We start from the raw sequence: 15,370 nt of genomic DNA, 5'->3' as shown, positions 1-15,370 counted from the left end.
AGGTTGATTTGATAAAAATAAAAATTATAAATAAGTTTTCCTTTAACCATTATTTGTCTTGATTTGTAAAAATTTGTCTGATATTATTATCATATTTTTGTATTAATTTAAGTCACCCGTTTTACCATTGTTTCATTATAGTGACAATTTTTTGCATCAGCCACAACAAAGCATGGACCTAACGACCTAACCATATTAGGGTACAATTTTTTAGAATCACTGATTAAACATAAACAGGAGACGTAAGTACCAAGGCTTTTAGAATATTTTGAACCCCAGGGAAAATACCTACTGGTCTAAGATTATTAACACAGAATATTCGTTCAGAATACATGTCCGACTAACGACACTGGCAAACAACATTAAATGTTAATATGTTACACATAGTGAATCTGTTGTTGATAAAATTTTAAAGAAGTTGAAGCCGTTAATCTTCCTCATCTATCCATCGTCTTGTAAGTATAATTAACACTTTTGCTTTCTGTTCTCCTTCCCATTATTTATTCTCACCTCTCCAATATAAGAATAACTAAGCACAGTGGCGTAACTACCGGTGTTCCGCGTGTTCGGCGGAACACGGGCCCGCTGCTCCAAGGGGCCCGGTCCGGTCACACGAACATTTTTTTATTAGATTTTTTTTATATTATTGCCCAAACTACATTCTGAAATAAAAAATTCGAAAATGTGCGGTAATCCCAGGATCGATGGTCGATTGCTATTTACGAATTTTTTGCTGCAAAGGGCGGCATCTCAATATCATAGACTCAATAAACTCGGGTTTTAGCGACCGGCACCGGCGGTCGAAAATGCAGGAGCATCTGTTTGTAATAAACCTGTCGCAGTGTCGCAATCCCATTGTAGCAAATCTAACACCCCATGTAGTAAATTACCTATCTTTATCCGACAAAAGTATGACTAGGTAATTTATGATGCAAGACAATAAAATACTTAAATTTTGTCCTCAGTTCTACAGTGAAACTTCATGCTGTAATAAAACATGAAAAAAAAAATCAGTTTCAGTTGTGTTTTATGAAAATTTTCGTATTTTCAAAACTATTTTAATTTTGTTCTTGTGGTGCTTTTTTGGAATAATAAAATATATCTGACGTATGTTACAACTAATTTTTTAAGTAGAAAAAAAACTGGACTGGGAAATTATTACAGAATGACCTACCTGTAATAGTAGTGTCACTGAAATTATCACAGCATGTTTCACTTTTCTTACAATACCTCTTTCGATGGTTTCAGCGGAAAGATCTTTTTCGAAATTAAAAATGACTAAAAATTTTTTAAGAAACAATGAGCCAATGCAGATTACCTTCATTGAATCTCTCAAATGGAAATCAAATTGCTAGAAGCTTAGATGTGTCAAATTTTGTATCAACTTGTGCCCATTGAAAAGCAAAAAGAAAACAATTTTGAGATTAAAAAGAAATTGGCATTTTATCTATACTTCTATACTTCTATAATTACTTATATTATAAAGTTGAAGAGTTTGTTTGGTTGAACGCACCAATGTCAGAAACTACTGATTTGAATTCAAAAAATCTTTTTGTGTTGGAAAGTCCGTTTATCGAGGAAGGTTATAGGCTATATAACATCACCCTATGATTAATAGGAGCGGAGCAGCAATGAAAAATATCGGAAAAACGGGAAAATTATTCTTCCTTTGACAGCTTCCGTTGCTTACGCTGCTTATTAAACGGTTAAAGTTACATAAAAATCATGTATGATGGAATTGTTCCCTTCTAAAAGTTCTAAAAAAAAGTCCGCGACAGCATACGTCAATCTTTTAAGGTCGACTCAGTATAACCTTTTTTATGGTAATGAATTTTTTTCTAAAATAATTTAATATAAAATTCTGGTGTCACAGTGTTTGTAACCAATCTCCTCCGAAACGCATTGACCGATTTTTACTAAATTTTTTGTGTATATTCGGTAGGTCTAGTAAACTATTTTTTAAACCCCTAAGTGATAAGGGTGACCCACCAAACTTTTTTTATTTTTTAGACAACATTTTTTATTTTTATTTTTTTAAGATTTGGCATCAAAAAATACATATAACCCTAAATTTTGACCCTCCTACCACCAACCCCCATTTTTTAATAACGATATGAGTATCTTTGCTTTCATCCACAGATGCGCAATAGGGTTGCAAGATGGCCGTTGAATATAAATAATCATTGTCGTACGATAAATTTTTATGTATTTATTTTAATTTAATTTTTTATTTAACTATGTACCAAAATATTCACTAGAAATGCCAAAACAACGTTTGCCGGGTCGGCTAGTTTCTAATATTGTATATATTTTAATTATATGTCTTCAGGTAATTATTGTATTTTATTTTTTTAATTCAATGTTTCAGGTAGAATGATTTTAATAAAACGTTAGCGCTAATTGCAATCTACTCATTCTTTATTCATTATACTCGTATTTTTAAATATTTTTATTTCGCTGTTCATTAGGGGCCCCACAGTGTTGTAGAACACAGGCCCGCAGTTTGATTGTTACGCCACTGACTAAGCAGTACGATTTCATGAAAGGTCGGGACAGTTACTGATCTCACAATATTTTCTCAGTTTAAATCTGGCCTTCGACCGTATTAGCATTGTTTAATTTAAGTATATTATAGTTGGACAACCTATACGGACAATCACTTTCCTATGTAGAAAAGAATGAATATACATTTTACATCTCACTCGCTTCACTATGAAGTGGCGGTACCTTACGAAAGGGGGTAAAAATAGTCTGTAAGCACATGATGTCGATAAGGTTGTAAACGGACGTATTAATCAGTACGTTGTACGGGGAGCAGTCACAAAATAAGCAAACGTACGTGTTGAAGACTTTACATATATGTAATATATGTATATGTAGTGCATACCTGTTTCATGTGTGTGGTACCACCTATATTTGCACAAAAACAAATAAAGGTTAAGGTAATAAAAATTTAATATTATCGCGGTATATTATCCATGAACTGCATGGCTAACAAATATGCGTCCCTTCGTCCACTTTAAAGGCACGAAATTAAACGACCACCACTTTAATTAATAAGTAACAAGTCATTTAATTTGCCTCCAGAATAACTATGGGTTATCATCAAACTATGAACACCAAATTAATTCAATATGAACATCTTACGTATTTTTTTTTATTAATAGTAGTCAAATCATTAAATACATATTATCTTTGAAACTAAAATGCATTTTATCACAAATTGTTTACCACCATTTAAATACGATTTAGACATCAAGAAATAAATTTTAAATCGCAAAAATTAAATTTAGCAAACTTAAAACAACCTTAAATGCGTCTTGTATGTACGTGCTTATCAATATGTAGGCATTTTAACGCACAGCAATAATCGTTCTTGATGAGTAATGACTGATGACTATTCTACTGTAACACAGTAAATCCTCGAAATCGAAAATTTAAAACATTGGAAAATTCAAATATGGGAAAATTGTAAAATCGAGAAATCGAAACATAAAAAAATCAAAAAAACAAAAATTGGAAAATCTAAAATTTAAAAATCGAGAAATTGAACAGTAAGTTAATTCAAAAACCGAAATATCGAAAATTGGAAAATCGAAAAAAAAATTGGACAATCGAAAATTTAAAAATTCCGAAAATTGAAAAATTGAAATATAGAAGAACTGAAAACTCAAAAAATCGAAAAAAATTAATAATTTAAAAATTCAAAAGTTAAAATTGGGAAATCGAAAAACTGAAAAATCACAAAATTGAACGAAATATCCAAAAATTAGGAAATTAAAAAATTGAGAAACAGAAAAGTCAAAAAAGCAGAGTCGAAAAATCGCAAACTTAAAAAATCTAAAAATTGAAAAATCAAAAACCTGAATAATCGAAAAATTGAAGAACTGAAGAACTGAAAAATCGAAACTTTAGGAAGTGGAGGAATGGAAATATAAAAAAATAGATTAATTGAGAAATCCGAAAACTAGAAATTCAGAAACGCCAAATTTGAAAAATAAAAAAATATTAAGAAGAACTGAAAAATCGAAAAATCTAATATTTAAAACATTGAAAAGTTAAAATATCCTAAAACTGAAAAATGGAGAAATCCAAACATCAAAAATTCAAAAAAATAAAAATTCGAAAATCTAAAATTTAAAAATCGAAAAACTGAAAAATCATCGAATCGAGAAGTCGAAAATTTAAAAAATTGGAAAATTGAAAAATCGGATAAATCAAAAATCGAAACATCGAAAAATCGAGAAACCGAGAAGCAAAAAATCGAAAAACCAACAAATCGAAAAATCGGAACATTGTAAAATTCAAAAATTGAGACATCGAGAAATCGAAAAGTCAAAAGACAAAAAAATCGAGGAGTCGAACAATCGAGAAGTCGAAAAATCGAAAAATTGAGAAACCGAAATAGGCCAAAATCGAAAAATCGAAAACTTAAATATGGAAAAATTGATAAAGCGAGAGATTGAATAATCAAAACATCAAAACATCCGAATCTCAATAAATTGAGATCTCAAAAAATTTAAAAATTCGGAAATTTGAACAATTAAAATATAGAACTGAAAACTCGAGAAACAGAAAAATCTAGAAATTTAAAAATTAAAATATGGAAAAGTTGAAAAATTGAAAAATCTAATGTATAAAAAACGAAAAACTGAAAATCCAAAAATGAAAAGTAGAAAAATCTAGAAGTCGAAAAATCAAAGAATCGAAGTATTGAAAAATATCAAAACTGAAAGAAATATCCAAAAATTGAGAAATCTAAAAACCAATAAAGCGAAGTCGAAAAATCGAAGAATTGAAGAACTGAAAAATCGAAATTTTGAGAAGTGGGAAAATCAAAAATAGATTAATTGAGAAATCAGAAAACTGAAAATTTAACGCAAAAATTTGAAAAATTGAAAAATTTAAATACTGAAGAACTGAAAAGTCAAAAATCGAGAAATCGAAAAATCTAAAATTTAAAACATTGAAAAATTAAAATATCGCAAAATTGAAGAATCGAGAAATCCAATTCAATTTGAAAAATTGAAAAATGGGTCATTGAAAAACCGAAAAATCCAAAAATCTAAACATCGAAAAATTCAAAAACTGAGACTTCGAGAAATCGAAAAATTGGAGGATCGAGAAATTGAGGAGTCGGAAGCCGAAAAGGAAAGTTAAAAATTGAAAAATTGAGAAATTGAACAATCAAAACCATGAAACATCTGAATTCGATAAATTGAGAAATTAAAAAATTGAATAATCGAAAAATTTTAAAAAAGAAAAACTGGAAAATCGAAAATTAAAATTAAAAAAAATCGAAAAATTGAAAAATTGAAATATAGAAGAATTGAAAACTCGAGATATCGAAAAACCTAGAATTTTAAAAAATGAAATATTAAAACATCGAAAAGTTGAAAAATTGAGAAATCGAAGCATTAAACAGTCGCAGAATTGAAAAATTTAAAGTTTAAAAATAAAAAAAAATCCATCAATTCAGAAATCGAAAAGTCGAAAAATTGAAATATTGAAAAATCTCATAACTGAAAGAAATATTCAAAAAACTGAGAAATTAAAAAATTGGAAAATTGTCTGTAGATCAAACAAGTTCTCAAGCGACGAAAAATTGCACGTGGAGGGAGACTTCGGATTACAAATCGTGCCAAGAAAGACATATTTGGGAGAGATGGATTTTCAGGTGCTTGACTAGCGGTAATTTTAAATTGTTTGCTGTCGTTCGCGAAGTGAAGAACACAACTTCATTAAAATGATAATTATAAAATTATCATAATCACTATTGGTATTAATTAACACAAAATGGCGCGCAAGTTATCAGTTGATTTCGTTAATAAATTCATAGAAACCTATATGGGATTTTTCATGCCTTTGAAAATTAAAAAGTAAAAAATACAATAACAAAAATTTTAAAGTGCGGTTTACGAAAAATTAGTTGACCTGTGCAAAGAAGAAAATTTTGGAAACGCTGACAAATATGACATCTTAAAAAAAATAACACTTGAAGAAGTGCTTTCGGGGTAATATTTTTGATGCTCGCGTGAACAAAATACTCTATGTCATTGTGCAGTGCGCAAAGAGTTAACTGTGCAGATCTAGCCGAAAATCCGAAAACCAGATCGCTGTGTGCAGGGCCAGCATAACGGAAGTAATAAATCATCCCATTGGTTGAAGAACGTTGGGTCGGTGCACTGATGTCGATGTTATATCCCGAGAGGGGCCCAATACACCCAATAAAATCGAACAGACAAAATAAAGCTTCAAACATGATTATTTTTTTATTAAAATTCTGAAGTTTATAAATTGCACATTTTATTTATTTATTTATTTATTTATTTATTTATTTATTTATTTATTTGATCTTGTTTTCGAAATATAATAAACATTTCAAACAATGTCTGTAACTTATTTTAATGTAAATTATATTCATGTGGTTAACAAAATCAGATGTAATATTAGTGTGATTTTGACCTTATTCTAGATTTTATTACAGCAGAACGGCGTGTCCTTTTTAAATTTTAGAAGTTACGGAAACTAGTTCAAGAAACAATTAGTTATCTCGTATTTTTGAAACAAAATCTACCAAAACGTCGGATAACAGCAACTGATTTTCATTGAAACAAACAGTCTTTAAAGCAACCTTTAACAACTCGATATTATAAACATGCCTCTTAAGTTCTTCATGCGTTTTTTTCTGTCTTGTAATTATTTGTAATGTCAACGCCGAAAGTTTATGTCATTCTGTTATTTACTTTGAATATATATTTTCATTTTGTGTTAATATTTTTGTAACACCACGAATCTAAATTTTACTTAAAATCTTGTTTTACTTTAATCTTGTAAAACTAAACAATTATATCAGTTTAAAAACCCTTGGTAAGTTTCTGTCAGTCTTCAGATATAGTCAAATAAAAATAGGCGTCAAATTCATTTAAATACAATTCTTTCGTATCACGTTACAACGCGTTGCTTCATATTTTTTATGTCAAGTATATTTTCATATTTTGTATATATGTTTATACACATTACTGTTTACGGAACAATGTTAATTATGGATTTATGGATAACTCCTCGTATAAGAGTAGAGTGAAGGGTGTTTGCCTTTGCTAATGTTTGATGGCGCCATCTGATGTAGAGTAAAATAAATCTAATACGTTGGCTCACTGTAGTGAAAATGCGCGTTGACGAAAAATTTGTCCCACGCCCCCTGGATTCCTTGTCCTAAAGCTCACTATTTAGGCGAAGTAAAATTTGTATTAGGTTGTCCAACTATAATATACTTAAACAATGGTATTAGCCAACAGTTATCCTATCGCAATGGGCACGGTTTTCAAGGCAATGTGACGTCACGTGGCTGGTGCGCAAAGCAAACGAAAATTCATCCACCGGAGCAGTGAGTATAGATGTTAAATACATAGCATTGATTAAATACTACATACTCACTGACCGGAGTATGGATCAAACGCGCCGAGTTGTCCCTACTGAATGATCTCTATACTGTGCTTTGACTCTGCATTTTGTTCCCAACTTTTAGGCAACCAGTAATACTCAACACCAAATAAAATACCAAACACAAATAAAACCCACATAAAACGTAAATATATATTAAAACTTGTAAACCCACAAACAAAATCCGTACAAAATCAAACCCCCAATTCCTTAATCAAATTCCCGGCAATCACCAGCTTTTGAATCTCGCTAGTCCCTTCATAAATCTCCGTTATCCTGGCATCCCTATAAAACCGCTCAGCCGGCATATCTGAAACATACCTACACCAAAAAATGCAACAACCTTCACCCACAAAACTCACCCCATCCCCCCCAAGATCTGTATACACTGATGACTCAAGAAAGTCGCCGCCTCACTCGCCGCCAACTTCGCCATCGCCGCCTCTTTGGTATAACTCTTGTGATTATCCTTAAGCCAAGCGGCCCGCCAGGTCAACAGTCGAGCGGACTCCAACTGGACCGCCATTTCCGCCAACTTGTTCTGAATCGTCTGGAGCTTGAGCAACGGTTTTCCGAAAGCCAGTCTCTTAGCAGCGTACTCTGCTGCCACTTCCAGGGACGCTTGAGCGATCCCTAGGGCTTGCGCCGCAATCCCGATCCTACCAGCATCCAGAGTCATCATGGCGACTTTGAAGCCTAAGCCTGGTTGGCCTAGGAGGTTGATTTTAGGCACTTTGCAGTCTTCGAATATGAGTGAACACGTAGAGGAACCTCGGATTCCTAGTTTATCTTCTTTTTTTCCTAGTTCTAGACCTTGGATAGGCTTTGGCACGATGATGGCAGATATGCCTTTGTGTTTCAGGTTTTTGTCGGTAGTGGCGAGGACTATGGCGGCTTCGCTTTCGAAACCGTTGGTGATCCATGATTTGGTACCGTTCAGGATCCAGTCTGAACCGTCGGATTTGGCGGTGGTGGAGGCGGCACCTGCGTCTGAGCCGTTTCCGGGTTCCGAGAGGGCAAAACAGCCAACCTGAATAAAAAAAAAAAAAACTAAAAAGTGTAGGGTTTCAACAAAATGAAGCTCCACCGCATTTTATTAATTAATTAATTAATCTAAAAAGTGTAATAGCATTTTAATACTAAAACTGTAAACTTGGGAAACTAAAAATATAAATATTAATAACCTTATCACCATTCGTGAACGGCGTGATATACTGTTCTTTCTGCGCTTCACTCCCAAACTGCAGAATCGGACCTAGATACAACGAATTATTAACGGACATAATAACACCAGTACTGGCACACCCTCTGGAAATTTCCTCCATTGCGATAGCATACGCCACGTAATCTAAACCGGTGCCCCCATACTTCTCCGGTATTGCTACAGCCATGAGCCCCAATTCCCCCATTTTCTTTATTTGTTCCTTAGGGTAGAAGTGCTCCCGATCGATTTTTGACGCAATGGGTTTGAGTTCGTTGTCTGCGAAGTCTCGGCAGGTTTTCTGGAGCATTTGGTGGGTTTCGGGGAGGGCCCCCAAGGTGGCTATGCCCCTTGTTTTGAAGTGGTGGCCTGCACGTTTTTATCATTGTTTTGGTTAACTGAAATGTTAACTTACTTTTTGTGATAATTCTGCCGAATAAAGCCATTGTGGTAAAGAACTGAACTTTGCTCAATTTAAATTAGCTTTGTTTACTAGTGGTTCAAGGTTAAGTAGGTTGTCAAAGTGTGATTGTGACGGATGACAGTTGTGGTTGGTTCAAAGTCCCTATGTTTAGTTTGTTTAGTAATTTGTGGGCCTTGAGGTTAGTGTGTTTTCTAGGCATTGGCGGCGCTAAGTTTGGATTTTCGGGGTATACAGTGTTCACAAAATAAATTAATATTGTTTCTAGTTTCTCGAATTGTATTTTTTAAATTGTTATTATAAAATAAATACCTATCTATGAGTAAAATACAAATTTTAGATATTGTAAATAAAATATTTTCAGTGAATATAATTTTGAAATGAATACTATTAAGGTACGCCACTGAATCCGCAGCCATATTGAAGTTTTCATGCATTTTGGCGCGGGATCGCTTATTTGAACTTTCACTCCCTCCTTTATATTAATTTGTCCATGATCTTGATACTTTCTATGAATTATTATTAGGATAAACTTGACAAACTTACTGCAAGTTTTGTACAAAATTCCAAACTATTTCTTAGAATAACGCAAACCAATAGATAAAGATAAGAACCCTAAATTATTAATAGAGACGATAGCCTAATCAAGGACAATTGACAAAAACAAATTGTTAGTTACGCCAGAGGATTACATAACAGCAACAAATCTCAGCTTATCTGCACAACGTGATTTGTGACCACACACGTCTTCTCGTCTATGTAATAAAGACTAAATCCACGCTTTATAAATTAGTGAAGTCTGGTGTTGTAACTAGTTCAAATAAGATATGATATTAGCTGCACTCTTGCATTAAAATGACTAACTCGTTTTTGCTAATCTCAGTAACAGTACTTGCTACATTAACATGGCAAGGCCAGTGTGCGAAAATCTTGGCCGTCTTTCCAATGCCCTCGTACAGTCACTTCCAACTGGGTTTCCGAATCGCCAAAGAACTAGCTGACCGTGGTCATCAAGTCACCGCAATTAGTCCATACCCCCAGAAGACCCCCATCAAGAATTACAAAGATGTGTCTGTGGAAGAACTCGTGCCTTTTGTAGAAGGTAAGTTGTAGCACTAGTCGACAACTAATAACACATTATTTTAGAACTAAAGAAAAATCTGTTCTCTGCCAATGCATTCACCCCACGTGACAGCCTCAATTTTATGTTCTTACTGGGCAATACATTAACAGAGAAAACCTTCAGCCAGAAAAGCGTCCAAGATTTGTTAAAATCTGACGAAACTTTCGACGTTATGATAATGGAGCATTTTGTTAACGACGCTTTGGTTGGAATTGCACACCGTTTTAAAATCCCAGTGGTATTAATAGGGTGTATGCGCGCTAGTAGTATCAACAACTATATTTTTGCCAATCCAGCTCCTTCTTCCTACGTTCCAAATCTTCTTGGAGCCTTCACCAAACACATGAACTTTTGGGAAAGAATTGAGAACTTTTATTACAATCTCCTGAATGATATTATGAGAGAAACGGTGTTTCTTTCCAAACAAAGAGAAATTTTCAAGAAATACATACACACAGATCTGGAATTAGATGACGTTTTGTACAACGTGAGTCTAATGCTTACAACGTCACACGTGAGCATCAACGATGCAGTGCCTCACGTCCCAAGCATGATAGAAATTGGAGGTTTCCATGTCAATCCACCAAAACAACTACCTCAAGATCTGCAAACCTTCCTAGATAAGTCTTCTGAAGGTGTCATTCTCTTCTCCATGGGGTCGAATTTGAAGAGTAAAGATTTGAAACCTCACGCTCGAGATGCTCTTCTTCGTTCGTTTGCAAAAATCAAACAGAAGGTGTTGTGGAAGTTTGAAGAAGAGCTACCGAATGCTCCTGGAAACGTGAAGGTGATGAAGTGGGTACCACAGCAAGATGTCTTAGGTAACCAAAAGCTCTCTAGTTCTTAGACAAAAGTGACCATTTCGACTATTTGTAGCCCACCCGAATGTTAAAGCGTTTATCTCTCACGGTGGTCTTCTAAGCACCATCGAAACCGTCTACTTCGGAGTCCCTATTATTGGAATTCCTGTTTTCGCTGACCAGAAAATTAATGTAGCTAACGCTGCACAAAACGGCTACGCTGTGAGCGTACCCTTAGCTGAATTATCAGAAGAGAAGCTCTCATTGGCACTTGATGAAATCATCAACAACCCTAAGTAAGTGTGGTTTTTTAAAAGTGTGAATACCTACCTTGTTTTCACAGATATAGAGAAAATGTTAAGCGGCGTTCGGAGATAATGCACGATCAACCACTCAAGCCTATAGATGCGGCTATTTATTGGATTGAACACGTAATACGTCATCAAGGAGCCCCTCATTTTAGAAATGCCGGATTGGATTTGATGTGGTACCAACGACACTTGGTGGACGTGTTCGCGTTTTTGGGTTTTGTGGCGGTTGTAGGTTGTGTTGTATTTTTCGTTGTCCTGAAGAAGGTAACGAGTTTGTGTTTCACGAAGCAGCCGAAAGTGACGAAGAAGAAGAAGAATAAGTAAATAAAAATATGTTGAAAGCTTAAGATATTTGTTTCTGTCAGAAATCGAAATCACGCACTCAGTTAAATTTTTGCCGTATTCTAAGGGGTTGTAGAAGAAAAGTGGAGGATTTAACTTGATTAACATTTTAGACATGTTTTAAGTTTCTTGTTGTCGAAATAAGTCTACACATATTAAGAAAAACAAAGGCAAAATGTAGCCCCACCCACCCACCCTATCTCAATTGTGATGATTTTTTTTATTCGCCGTGAGTCAAGAGGGCGGAGCTTCATTGCAAAATCCTTATTTCTCCACGAGAAATTAAAAATATGTTTTTGTGTACCTATCGTGTTGTTCAAAGCATACTATGTATATTAAGAAAAAAATAAAGCCAAAGATTAGGCCCCACCCACACCCGCCCCGATCTCAATTCTCAATTGTGATGAATTTTTCATTCGTTGTCAGATCGATGGGCTAAACAGGCGCGTATCCAGGGGGGGAGCAATGGGTGCATTCCCCCCCCCCCCCTGACACACGATCGAGGTACTTTATTTTGACCAATTTCAAAATTTTGAAATCGCACTTCATTTTGTAAATACAGTACAACCTCTATAATCCGAATTCACGATTATCCGAACATCCAGTAATCCGAACAGAAGCTATTTGAAGTCGATGCTTCTTTAATCTGAACAAAAACTCTGCAATCCGAACTGAACTTGAAAACACGGACCTGCTTGGAAAAATGACGCAAGATCTTTCTGCATATGTTGTATGGAATATTTTGAAATTTTTAAAAATTGCGATATTTCAATGCACTGAACTAATGAACTACTTCTGGAAAAAAGGTTGAAGTTATCGAAGAAATGAGGCCCGAAATCTACAAGAAAAAGTATTTAGTTAAATTTCGAAAATCGTCGAAAATGGGTCGAAATTTGCATGAGGAAAATTTCATTTTTGAAAAAAATTCTGACAAAATTTTAAGAGATATATGTATATCCCGACGTGCTGATTCCAAAAATATAGCATGTTAATGGTAACCGAGCAATATTTTCGGAAAATTCGGAGTGAAATTAGAATTTTTCGAAATTTTTAAAAATTTCGATATTTCAACTGGACGAATCCGGAAAAATGGTTTAAGTTATCGATGAAATGAAAGCGGATATGACTTCTGAGGCCGAAAATCAACAAGAAACTGTATTTAGATAAATTTCGAAAATCGTCGAGAATGGGTCGAAATTTGCATAATGGAGGTAATACGTAATGGAAAATTTAATTTTTGAAAAATTCATCCAAAAATTCTGAAAAAATTCAGGGTATAGATCCCGGCGTGTTGAGTACAAAAATATAGCGTGTTTCTGGTCACGGAGTAATATTTTTTTAAAATGCATCTATTATCCATTGTTACTTAAGAATTTTTTAATTTTGTTTAATGAAATTAAGGTTTATTTCTTGAAGTTTGTTTTCAACTGTGTATGAAGTTGTTATTAAATTCCCTTTCAGATTTCTGGGAAAATCGCTGATCCAAACAAATCGTTAATCCGAACATACCTTTTTCCCAATTAATTTGGATTATCGAGGTTCTACTGTACACTATACGTGTAACGAAAAGAAACAAATGTCACCCATGTTATGTGAAAAAGAGTATACTAGCTAAAATTTTATAAATTTTTTTGTTTAGAACGAATTTCTGAGAGATAGGTAAAATCGCACAAAAATTGCCCCCTCCTAAACAAAATCCTGTATCCGCGCCTGGGGGCTTAATTGCAAGATCCATATTTGTCTATAAGAATTTACCATTTTAAACATGTTTTAAGTTTCCTGTTCTGAAAAGACGGCTACGTATATTAAGAAAAGAGGGAAAAAATAAGCCCCGCCCACCCGCCCGTTCTCATTTGTGATGATTTTTTTTAATCGGCGAGAGCCAGGAGAGCGAAATTTAACTGCAAAATCTTTATTATTTCTCTACAAGAAATTACCATGTAAGACATGTTTATGAGTATCGTGTTATTTAAAGAATACTATGTACTTGTATGTATTTTAAGAAAAAATTAAAGCCAAAGATTAAGCCCCACCCACACCTGTCCTGATCAAAATAGTAATGAAGTTTTCATTTGTTGCCAGACCTAGGGGAGGAGCCTAATTGCAAAATCCATATTTCCTTACAAAAATTCACCATTTTAAACGTGTTTTAAGTTTTTTAAGAATAAAAAAATCATCACAGTTGAGAGGGGGTGGGTGGGTGGGGTTTATATTTTTACCATTGTTTTCTTAATCTACATAGTATTCTTTGAGCAGTACGATACTCAAAAACATGTTTTTAATTTCTTGTAAAGAAATAAATATTTTTCAGTTAAGTTCCATCCCCCTTGGTTCACGGCGAATAAAAAAAATCATCTCAATTGAGATAGGGTGGGTGGGCGGGCTTACATTTTGCCTTTTTGTTTTAATATGTGTAGACTTTTTTTCACACCATGAAACTTAAAATATGTTAAAAATGGAAAATTTGTATAAAGAAATATTGATTTTGCAATTAGGCTCCGGCTCATAATTGCAAATCCATATTTCCTTTCAAAAATGTACCACGTTTTAAGTTTCTTGTTGTGAAAAGATGACTATGTGTATTAACAAAAAAAAAAGGCAAAATATAAGCCCCGCCCACCCACCCTGTCCCAATTCTGATGATTCTTTGATTCGCAGTAAGTCGAGGGGCGGAGTTTAATTGTAAAATTATTATTTCCCTACGAGAAATTACAATGTGAAATATGTTCCTAAGTAATCACGTTACATAAAGAAGACTAAATGTATTAATTAAATAAAAAGACCAAAAGAGAAGCCATCTCATCTTAATTGTGATGAATTTTTCTTTTGTTGTGTCAGACCGGAGGCGGAGCATAATTGCTGTGGATATTTCACTATACAAATTTACCATTTTAAACATGTTTTAAGTTTCTTGTTGTGAAAAGATGACTACACATACTCAGAAAAAAAGGCAAAATGTAAGCCCCGCCCACCCGCCCTATCCCCATTGTGATGATTTTTTTATTCGTCGTGAGCCGAGGGGGCGGAGCTTAATTGCAAAACCCTTATTTCTCTACAAGAAATAAAAAAAATGTTTTTGAGTATCGTGTTGTTCAAAGAATACTATGTGATTCAGAAAAAAACAAGCCAAAAATTAAGCCCCATCGATATCCATCCCAAGCTCAATTGTCATGAATTTCATTCGTTGTCAGACTGAGGGGCGGAGCCTAATTGCTAAATCGATACTTTTCTGAAAAAAATTACCATTTTAAACATGTTTTACCTTTCTTGGTGTGAAAAGAAGACTATACTACACATATTAAGAAAAAATTGGTCTAAAGAGTTTAGACAGTACTTCCCTCGCTGTCGGAAACGTGACGACTGCATGTCTATTATGTTTTTTTTTCGCAGTAGATTTCATTTTTTTTGAGTCACCCGGTATATGCAAATTCAAAAAATATGAATGGAATGATAAATTACAAGTACAGACTCATCATATTTTGTATATTCTAGATAGGATTTATTCGGCAAACTTTTGAGCCAACGTCATCAGTTTTTTATAGAAGATAACCAAATATATTTTGACTAAAAATTTATTATGCTCTTTATAACCTTAAAACATTTGCAAGATTTCAAAACATTCGATTCTGGAGTTCCTGATTAAATCAATAAAATACATTTACCCATTCATTAATTTTTTTGGGTCACCCTGTATATGCAAATCCAAAAACTATTAATGGAATGATAAAT

At 33.8% G+C, this 15,370-nt stretch overlaps 2 protein-coding genes across 2 annotated transcripts; one reads left to right on the top strand and one right to left on the bottom strand.

Annotated features, from left to right (window-relative positions):
• Positions 1 to 7,582: 7,582 nt before the first annotated feature.
• Positions 7,583 to 9,204, bottom strand: LOC135138388 (short-chain specific acyl-CoA dehydrogenase, mitochondrial). Its single transcript, XM_064068357.1, has 4 exons — positions 9,060 to 9,204; positions 8,628 to 9,013; positions 7,806 to 8,473; positions 7,583 to 7,764 (listed from the first exon to the last, which is right to left on the bottom strand). Exons 1-4 carry the CDS (start codon positions 9,088 to 9,090, stop codon positions 7,638 to 7,640), a joined length of 1,212 nt encoding a protein of 403 aa, XP_063924427.1. The 5' UTR covers positions 9,091 to 9,204; the 3' UTR covers positions 7,583 to 7,637.
• Positions 9,205 to 9,745: 541 nt separating this feature from the next.
• On the top strand, positions 9,746 to 11,646 carry LOC135137915 (UDP-glycosyltransferase UGT5-like). Its single transcript, XM_064067695.1, has 4 exons — positions 9,746 to 10,167; positions 10,212 to 11,009; positions 11,065 to 11,284; positions 11,332 to 11,646. Exons 1-4 carry the CDS (start codon positions 9,921 to 9,923, stop codon positions 11,621 to 11,623), a joined length of 1,557 nt encoding a protein of 518 aa, XP_063923765.1. The 5' UTR covers positions 9,746 to 9,920; the 3' UTR covers positions 11,624 to 11,646.
• The last annotated feature ends 3,724 nt before the right edge of the window (positions 11,647 to 15,370 follow it).

The sequence above is a fragment of the Zophobas morio genome, unplaced genomic scaffold, assembly GCF_036711695.1.
Source record: "Zophobas morio isolate AGI-343-1 ecotype UQ-CSIRO unplaced genomic scaffold, CSIRO_AGI_Zmor_V1 ptg000030l, whole genome shotgun sequence".
In the NCBI taxonomy this organism is placed as follows: domain Eukaryota; kingdom Metazoa; phylum Arthropoda; class Insecta; order Coleoptera; family Tenebrionidae; genus Zophobas; species Zophobas morio.
Note: the sequence above shows the minus strand (reverse complement) of the source record. Positions and strands in the feature narration are given on the sequence as shown.

Coding starts and splice junctions, on each gene's coding strand:
- LOC135138388 (XM_064068357.1), bottom strand. CDS start 9,090: ATGGCTTTATTCGGCAGAATTATCACAAAAA. Junction 9,014..9,059: donor CGGCAGAATTATCACAAAAA/GTAAGTTAACAT, acceptor AAAAACGTGCAG/GCCACCACTTCAAAACAAGG. Junction 8,474..8,627: donor CGTTCACGAATGGTGATAAG/GTTATTAATATT, acceptor TTTTTTATTCAG/GTTGGCTGTTTTGCCCTCTC.
- LOC135137915 (XM_064067695.1), top strand. CDS start 9,921: ATGACTAACTCGTTTTTGCTAATCTCAGTAACAGTACTTGCTACATTA. Junction 10,168..10,211: donor ACTCGTGCCTTTTGTAGAAG/GTAAGTTGTAGC, acceptor ACATTATTTTAG/AACTAAAGAAAAATCTGTTC. Junction 11,285..11,331: donor GAAATCATCAACAACCCTAA/GTAAGTGTGGTT, acceptor TTGTTTTCACAG/ATATAGAGAAAATGTTAAGC.